This window comes from Chelmon rostratus, chromosome 21 (genome assembly GCF_017976325.1).
Source record: "Chelmon rostratus isolate fCheRos1 chromosome 21, fCheRos1.pri, whole genome shotgun sequence".
In the NCBI taxonomy this organism is placed as follows: domain Eukaryota; kingdom Metazoa; phylum Chordata; class Actinopteri; order Chaetodontiformes; family Chaetodontidae; genus Chelmon; species Chelmon rostratus.
Genome location: NC_055678.1, coordinates 17,672,764 through 17,681,507, shown reverse-complemented (window position 1 = coordinate 17,681,507; position 8,744 = coordinate 17,672,764). Strand labels below are relative to the sequence as shown.

The window sequence follows — 8,744 nt, the reverse complement described above, 5'->3', positions numbered from 1 at the left end:
TATCCAAGTCTTTGGTGCTATGTTTAGCTAGCTGCTGACTTTGTCTGTGCAGGTGCAGTTCTGTGCAGTGCATTTGGCCTGTTCACTAAAAACTGCTGCCTGCTGGGGCTGAATATGAGGCTCAGGAGGGCAGTGAGAGTGAAACAAAGCAGCAAAGATGCAGCCATGAAACCAAAGCAATGCTAAAGATGCTATGACGTCGGGGGCGGAGGTGTGATTGCTGTTAAACGGGACTGCTTTCACTTGACACCTCACCTCACCTTACAGTCATTTGAGCCATTATTAACTTAAATATATAAGTGCAGCTTTTAAACAATGTATGCAATCTCAATCCACCGTTTGTCTGCTTGCAATGTGAACTGATACACAAGCTGCTCTTTCTCTGCTGTGTTTTACCACAGACTGGATCTTGAAATGAAGTCTATGTGTAGAAAAACACATAGACATACAAAAGTACTTCATTTCCTATTTTTATTTATTTACATTTTTTCATGCTTGTCTGATGCTGCAGGGCCCACAACCAACCATTTATGCCACTTATGCCTTAGAAGAAGAACAGTTTATTTGCAAAGAAAATCACAGAACAATATAAACCAAATAGGAATAGAATTTGATGTATAGCCGTGGTAAGGAAAGAACCTCCATCATGTCGGAAGCAGACGGTCTGACTGCTTAGTGTGGCCCCAGTCGCCATGCTGATTGCTTTCAGTGGCTTTTGGACACATGTCTATATGTCTCTCTTTACAGTCTCCCCACAGGGCAGAATACAAATATCCCGAGCAACAACAGATGGACAAAGAGAACCCCACTGTGCAGACATTGCCTTAATACTCATTGGAGCAATAACGTTCGCTATCAACCAATATTTTAAAGTAAGAGCCGGCCCCTCTGGTGTTGTATGTGAAGGCTTAGGGAATCATTACCATGGCCTCTGCATAACCTCCATAAGTCAGGTTAGTGTCAATAACCTGAGCTTTAAAAATTGATAAGGGTGATCACCTCGCTCATGGAAAGACCATTTCTGAGCAGCAGACGTCCCTGTGAGGTGATTCTCATATATAAGTCATGCCTCACATTCAGGATGCATCACTCTGATTATCGCTTCAGGACACTCATCTTCCCGTGTTTGGGCCTTATCAACATATTGCTCACCAGAGAGCACAGACAGATGATTGAGAGAAACTATTAGGCTTAGATCACTCTCAGATATTAACGCACACCTCGGTGCATTTCCGTTTGATTTACCCTTTAAGCAGAAATGAATCTGACAATTCCACGGCTGATATACTACAACATGCACGTGACGTCTCTCCGGAAACTCTTGTTAAACAATTATTCATATGTGAGACTGACCTCCATCGCATGCAATGAAACATACATGATCTGGCAGTGACATATGCAAATGTGTTGGATCAAAATGCCAATTTGGAGAGTCCAGCTGAGTGCTCTGAAGAACTCCTTCCTGTTTGACATGTGGAAATGTCATAGAGCTGCATTTATTCATGTGAACATTAGAGACACATTCCTGTCCGTCGGCCCTGGAGACAAAAGATGTTGAACTCCCCAGAGGAGAGTGACCTGGAGGACAGACTCACGCATACCAGCTGGACTTGACGCCCGTAGTGCGCACACGCTGCTCGGACCAGCCCCTGTGAATTCACCCCTCATTTACATCACAGTTGTCAGGAAAAACGGGCTTTTGTCGCAGAGTTGGAGTCCTGTGATATTTCATTTCTGATAATATGTTACACAAATCTACCAAATATGTTGTTTTATAGATCAAGTAATCACCAAATGAAATATCCATCATATTCAGAGCACATGGACCAGCATTGATCCCAGCAGCATAATCCTTGCAGGATAATACCAGCCTGTCCGGCTGCCCTGAAGTGATGAGTGCAATAAATCCACGGGTGACACGTAATTGGATGTATTGCATCTGTGTAAATGCCGTAGCTTCCTGAAGAAGGTCTTTGGTATACAGCATTTGTTGTTGAATAGAAATAATTAAGATATTTTTTGTTTGTTTGTTTTTCTTTGCAAAGCATACAGACTTACTGAAACTTTAGAATAAAATGTCTCAAATTCACAAAAAATCTGGAAGAATTGGTCAAAAATCCTCATTTGATGCCTTATTAGTTATTTCACAGTTGACACAGTTGTCATTAATATTTTAGAAGAGCAAACACTGCGACTCTTTGCTGATATAAACAACTGATTGTGACATTAGGTCTGCAACTGCTGATCTCGCACTCACCCGTTGTCATTAATTACTATATGTTGCTGCCACCTAGAGGACACACCGAGAAAGACATTCCCAACTATAATCGTCCTATGACCTCACTCTGGTGTGCATGAGACACAAAATACTGGATCCATACATGCGGTCAAACCGATGCCTTCATGGAAAATAAGAGACATGGATGACATAAAGTCTATATTAATTTTGTTTGTATTTTAATGTTGCAGCTTGTTGAGTTGGAGCTTGTTTAATCTTTCCATGTTTGGCAGTTTCATTTGTAAGAGTGTGTTATATTTCATGGGCTGATGCTTCTGTCAGATTAATGAAGGACAGTTAAATGTACAATAGTTTTCTCTGACATGTTGTGGAGTAGAAGTGTAAAGGAGTAGGAATCAGAGAAAGGTCATCAAATATTACAATTGATCTCTGTGTGTCAGCTGTTTCTTCCATCTGCAGATACAACAGTGCACATGTGAACACCCTGCACAGACTGCAGTCTGTAAATCTGACCAACTGAAAAACTTACAGCGCACACATGGCAGGATGCAAGATGAATATTTATTACATTTATTTGATTTGCTGTTGGTTTTGTACTTATTGAATCTATTCTTAAAAATGGCATGAAAGACAGGGTTTATTTTCATGAAAATCTTCAGAATTATAACTTTAATTATCAAAATTTAAATAACCACCACAAACCAATTGCCGCATGATGACCCTGAAGCCCAGCAAGTGATCTAGTACATACTTTTACACATCTACCATTTCCAAACAATACATGCTTTAGTTCACATCTCTGTATGATCCCATCCTGTATTTCAGCCTTCCCTCCTACTGCAGCTGCTCACCCAGGACCGAGTCCTTCACTCCAGCACCCAGCACGGCAAAGAGGAAGGAGGGGAGAAGGGAGCGGAGGCAGAGGGCCACCCTGGGGATGGGGTGGGCCAGCAAAACCTCCTTCCTCTTCCTGTTCACCGTTTGCATAATCTCATTGGCCAGAACTGACGGGCGCACACCATGGGTCATCTGCTTGGCAATAACTGTGGGAGAACCGTTACATTTAGATTAGTCTACTGAAACATCTTTATAATGATATTATTTTCGTATATCAGTACCCTTTCAGTCACTTCAATCCCAGCTCTATTACTCACATGCGGACAGGGTGTTCGGTTTAGGTGCAGCCTCCTCGACAGGCGTCGGGTCGGAGGCGTTGATGAAGGTATGACTGATGGTGCTGACGACTATCCCATACTCCTCCACTTCAGCCCGCAGACAGTCGAAGAAGGCCTGTGCCGCATGCTTAGATGCAGCATCTGACACACACGCACATGCACACACACACACAAGTCTATAAGTCTCATCCCATGTATTGTATTGTATTGTATGTATTCAGTGACAATTTGCACCACCCTATCTAATCACGTCTTAACACTCTTGGTGTTGTAATTGCATGTAATAGTGCAATATTTAATTCTGTCTGATCACACAGTCATTGCTCTACTATAATACTGAAAATGTTGTGATCTCACATGGAATATTATCCTGATATGCACCCGAGGTTATAATTTTCAGTCCAGAGAGGTGTTCCTGTTACTGAGCCTATCCTCACTGATACACATTTAGTAGACAAAATAATAGAAACACCTCTCAGAATGCAGCAGACTAGCCTACAGCCTCCAAAATGATGACAAAGTTGAATCAGCATGACATCTCACAGAATCTCAAAAAATGTCAGTCATTTCCACGTAAAATAAAAGTAGAATAAAAATGCACTACTCTGGAATTCCTCATTACTCAATTTTGGTACTCAAAGTCAGGTCATAATGTTGATCACATGTGCTTCTACTTTACTACTTAAACAGACTATACAGATATAACGGCGATGAAGGAACAGTGCCTCTACTTAAGCTGTTTTTTGACTACTCTACACCTTGAACGGCCAGATTCTGTAAGAGGAAAGTGCAAAGATGTTTGTGATTTAGGTGATCCAGCTGTTTAAATTTGGCTCATAGAGACTTTTGTTGCCAACTCACATGAACTTCTGAATGGGACAGCCAGCCTCCCCTGGATGCTGTTGACCAGCACAATGTGCCCCGATCTTCTTGAAATCATTGTTGGAAGAACACCTGCCATGTCATTCGGACATATTAGCAATTAGATTAAAAAAAAGATCCCCAAGAACCAACATTGTGCAGGTAGTATGGGCAGCCTGTTTTGGAGGTGATTTTGTCTGGAATGCCTGGCCCACCTTTAGCCAGAGTGCTGGGGCCGAAGTAGTTAATGTCCATGATGTTTCTGTCCAGCTCCAGGGAGACGCTCTGCACCGGGGCCTTCAGCTTCATGCTGCTGTTACAGATCAACACATCCACACAGCCGTAGCACTCCACCACCTCAGCCACCACGTCCTCCATGCTGTGCATATCACTGAAGTCCAGGATCACCAGCTTTGGGGCAAACGTCTGGGGAGACACGGGACTGTATTACTACACGACTTCAATCTGGTGTTGCTGCCACCATGACAAAATGACAAAACATATTAGCTGTTATTCTTGTTTTAATGACTGTATTTCCTTCATACAGCACTTGATTTATGTCTGTGTTCACATCTTAATACAACCATCAGATTATGACTTTGCGGATGTTGTCAGCACGTCTCACCCTAACATAATATACAGCTTAAACCAGTCATTATCTTAACGAGGCATGTTGTCATTTGTGTAATAATGTGAAAGTTTCTTGATAAAACAAAATGAACTTATACAGCTAACAAGAAAGATTTCTTGTTGGAACTGAATCTTTTGATTGGTTTTAATAAGTCATAACATGAAAAATCAACAGCTCAAACATCAATGGCCGTGAGTTCAAATGTTTGCTAATTGGATGCTATTGTCATCTATTTATGTGCTATTTCCATATAAACACACCTGTTCTGCCACAGTATAGAAGATACATGGGGGACAGCGTACTGTCAGAGAGGATATCCTGCTATTGTGTTGACAAAAGGAGGAAGTGGTGATCTGGGTTGTGGCAGCTGAGCAAAGGAGTCAGATAAAAACATGGACAGAGCCTCCTATTCTCCTGCTTGCACCTTTAAACCCACCATGTCATGTCAGAGTCATGTCTTAGCCTAAATCCTAGTGGCTATTTGAAGGATTTGTGTGGTATGATAAGGGCTTTGCTCTCTGATAAGGACTGACACTGCACTGCTTAAGTTTCCAGTGTATATTAATAGACATCGTGTTTACTGGAGCAGCACCATAGTGAAAGATTTGTTTCTCAGCTTGGTCGTTTGCCAAAAAGATGACTCAGCACCACAAAAAAGAGTAATGGTTTAGGTTTGGAAGGGTTTACGCAGAGCCTGGCATGTTTATGATGCTTCAAACTGAGACTAATGCCGGCATGCGCAATTTTTAATTTACTTAATTTCCTCACCTCTCTGGGGTCCGCGTCATTGGTCAGAGAGTCATACAGAGACTCCAGCTTATCCCAGCTAGTCCCACACAGGACAAGTCTGGCACCGCCCTTATGGAAGAGATGGGCACACTCTGAACAGAGAGGAAAAATCAGGTCAAATAAATCTGTTTTCATGGCTTAAAGAAAAATTTTGGCATTTTTTAAAAATATGTATATTCGTTTTTATGATGATCGTCTGTATGCTAAAAAGCTGCAGTCAGCAGCTGGTTAGCTTAGCATAACAAGACTGAAAACAGCTAGCCTGACTGTCCGAAGGGGGGCACCTCTAAAAGCTCACTAGTTAATATGTTTTTAGCTTGTTTTGTGTGGTCACTTTCACCCCACAAATTGTCATTTTAACAATTAGCTTTTGTTTTTGCTCTTTTTGTGGAAACTATTTAGACTTAGATATCAAGATTGAGACCACTCTCATGTCTGTGCGCTAAATATGAAGCTAGAACCAGGAGGAGCTTAGCTTAGCACACAGACGGGAGGAAGGCAGGAAACACAACCTGGCTCTCTCCATCAAGTTAAAAAAAAGTGTGTTTACTGCACCAAGATGTCGAAAGCTCACTAATTAACATGTTTTGTGTCATTTGTTTAATACATACAAAAATGTTTTTACATTTAGACAGAGCCAGGATATTTCCCCATGCTTTCTATCTGTATGCTAAAATAAGCTAAGCTAAGCTAACAACTTCCTTGCTGTACCCTCAAATTCAGTGTACAGAAATTAGTATCAGTCTTCTCATCTACACCTCTGCAAGGAAGCAAGTCTGTTTCCTAAACATGCAGCCTAACACTACATACTTCCAATTGAGTCTGTCTCCATTATTTTTAGTCACAGCTAAACGGCAAATGGCACAAGTCCAAAATGTGAATCACCACCTAAATCAGTTGTCGATAGAATCTGCTTTTGAGACATCCTGCTGGCAGACAGGCAGACAGACAGAGAAACTAACAAAGAAGGGTGAAAACAAACCTCCTTGGCAATGAAAGTAAGCTTAAATATTAAAAACACAAGCGGGATCATTTACCAGTTCCCGCCCCGGACACAGCATCAGTGATCACCACCACTTTGTTTCGGACTAAGGACTTGGACATGAACTGAATGACCTCATTGTAGATGTAATACACCCCTGCCGCCACGACTATTAGCAGGGGCAAGACCATCACCGAGGGGAGGGCCATGTTCTGTGGGGGAGAAAACAAGGCGTGAGTGCAGGGGACAACTACAGACCTACTGACCTGCATCAGAAGAGCCAGCAGTCTGTGCTGAGAGGACAGCTTGGATCAGGAGTGGCTTAGTTGTGGTGGAAACTAATGTGTGAGAGTGTCATTGACTAAAAGTACATTAAACCGAATGTAAATTCAGAACCAGTCTCAGTCACATGCAAGCTAAAAATTACACTCTCTGAATTCTTTTCTTTATCTCCTCTTTTGTGTTTGGTATTGATTCAGTCATGGAAACCAATCATGGATGATTGGTTTTTTTATCAGGATTCTCCTTATCAGTGGTCTTCAGGAAAACATTAAGTGGTCCTAATGTTGTGTAAATCCAGTGTGTATCAGCATGAGCTGTCAGGAGCAATCGAGTGGGTGAGACAGTAACCTTACTAAATGTGTTTCCACAATAGCAGAGGAGCAAACCTCAGGCTATGAAACAATACAATTCTCTGTATTATGTGTCCCTTCCTGTCTAGACTGGGAGCAGTGATATCAGTAAAGTATAGGTCCATTTTCAACCTATGGAACTACTGAATTTGTATTTTAAAGCAGGAGTTTGATATTTTGGAAATGCTTATTTCCAAAGTTGTCAAAATTACATGTCGATACCACTCACATATATGTCTGCTAAATATGAAGCTATAGCCATCAGCCACTTAGCTGAGCTTTGCCTGCCTGGTATGTCCAAACGTGACAAGCACCTCTAAAGCTCAATATCTAACTATAGTATAACTCATTTGTTTAATCGGTGCATAAACAGAAGTGCAAAAGTCACTGTTTCACGGGAGGTTATGTGCCAGACTATTTCTTGGCTGGGACCAGTAACTCTACCTCCCTGGCAACTTGCGCATACTCCCCCATAAAACCACGTCATATTTACACTTTGGGATATAACGTGTTAATTAGTAAGCTCTAGTGGAGCCTTTGTACATAGCCAGGCCAGCTGCCCCCTGCATTCAGTCTTCGTGCTAAGCTAGCTGGCTTATGACTGCAGCTTCATTGTTACTGTACAGATATGAGAGTGGTATTGATCATCTCCTCTAACTCTCGGCAAGAAAGCGAATAAGCCTTTTCCAAAGAGTCAGACTGTTGCTTTAAACTGGACAAGCGAACATGCAAAAGCCAGAGAAGTGTGAACTAATTACTCCCCAGAGTCATTTGTTCTGTTCACACATCTAAAAATACTTGTAGACTTTTATGCACTCTATGTGTACCTGCATTTGTTTTGATTGTGACAAACTGTGGTTTTCTGCTCCAAATGTGTTAAGTCCCTTGAGGGAAGAATTTTCATTTGGTGGCATAGCACACTTACCATGTAAAGTGAGTTTGGGAAGAACAGCTAAATATATTCTGGTCATGCTGCAGCCGCAGAATGCCTTTCACTATGTCACCTCCAGGATATTGTCATAAGATACCCTAAGGCAACCAGGGAGGCTCACATTTATAAGCAATGGATAACCTTACTTGCCCTGCTTTACTTGGGAAAACAAATTAAGATAACCCTTAATCCACATTAAAACTAGTATTCATAATGACTCCAGAGACCCACGTCCCTGCACAGCCCCATATTTGGGCTGACACATGATTGGATCCAAGTGGGTTAGTCAGCTTGTGAGTGCACATCTATAGCAACCACACAACAGACACACACATAATCTGTGTTATTCTTGGTTCACTTACAGCACGGACAGGGAGTTAATCCTTCAGCAAGACTGGCTGTTGTTTTTTCCAGGTTTAGTTAGGTAACAGAGGCCCTTGTCTTCTTTCTGTGTCCCTCGTCCATTCACACAGCTCTGTCCCTCGCTCTGTCTTGTCTGTCTGT

General features: G+C 41.9%; 1 protein-coding gene across 1 annotated transcript; it reads right to left on the bottom strand.

Moving 5' to 3' along the window:
* Window positions 1-2,787: 2,787 nt before the first annotated feature.
* dhrs7cb (dehydrogenase/reductase (SDR family) member 7Cb) lies at window positions 2,788-8,744 on the bottom strand. Its single transcript, XM_041963045.1, has 7 exons — window positions 8,603-8,744; window positions 6,733-6,889; window positions 5,675-5,787; window positions 4,491-4,701; window positions 4,276-4,368; window positions 3,394-3,555; window positions 2,788-3,282 (listed from the first exon to the last, which is right to left on the bottom strand). Exons 2-7 carry the CDS (start codon window positions 6,884-6,886, stop codon window positions 3,074-3,076), a joined length of 942 nt encoding a protein of 313 aa, XP_041818979.1. The 5' UTR covers window positions 6,887-6,889; window positions 8,603-8,744; the 3' UTR covers window positions 2,788-3,073.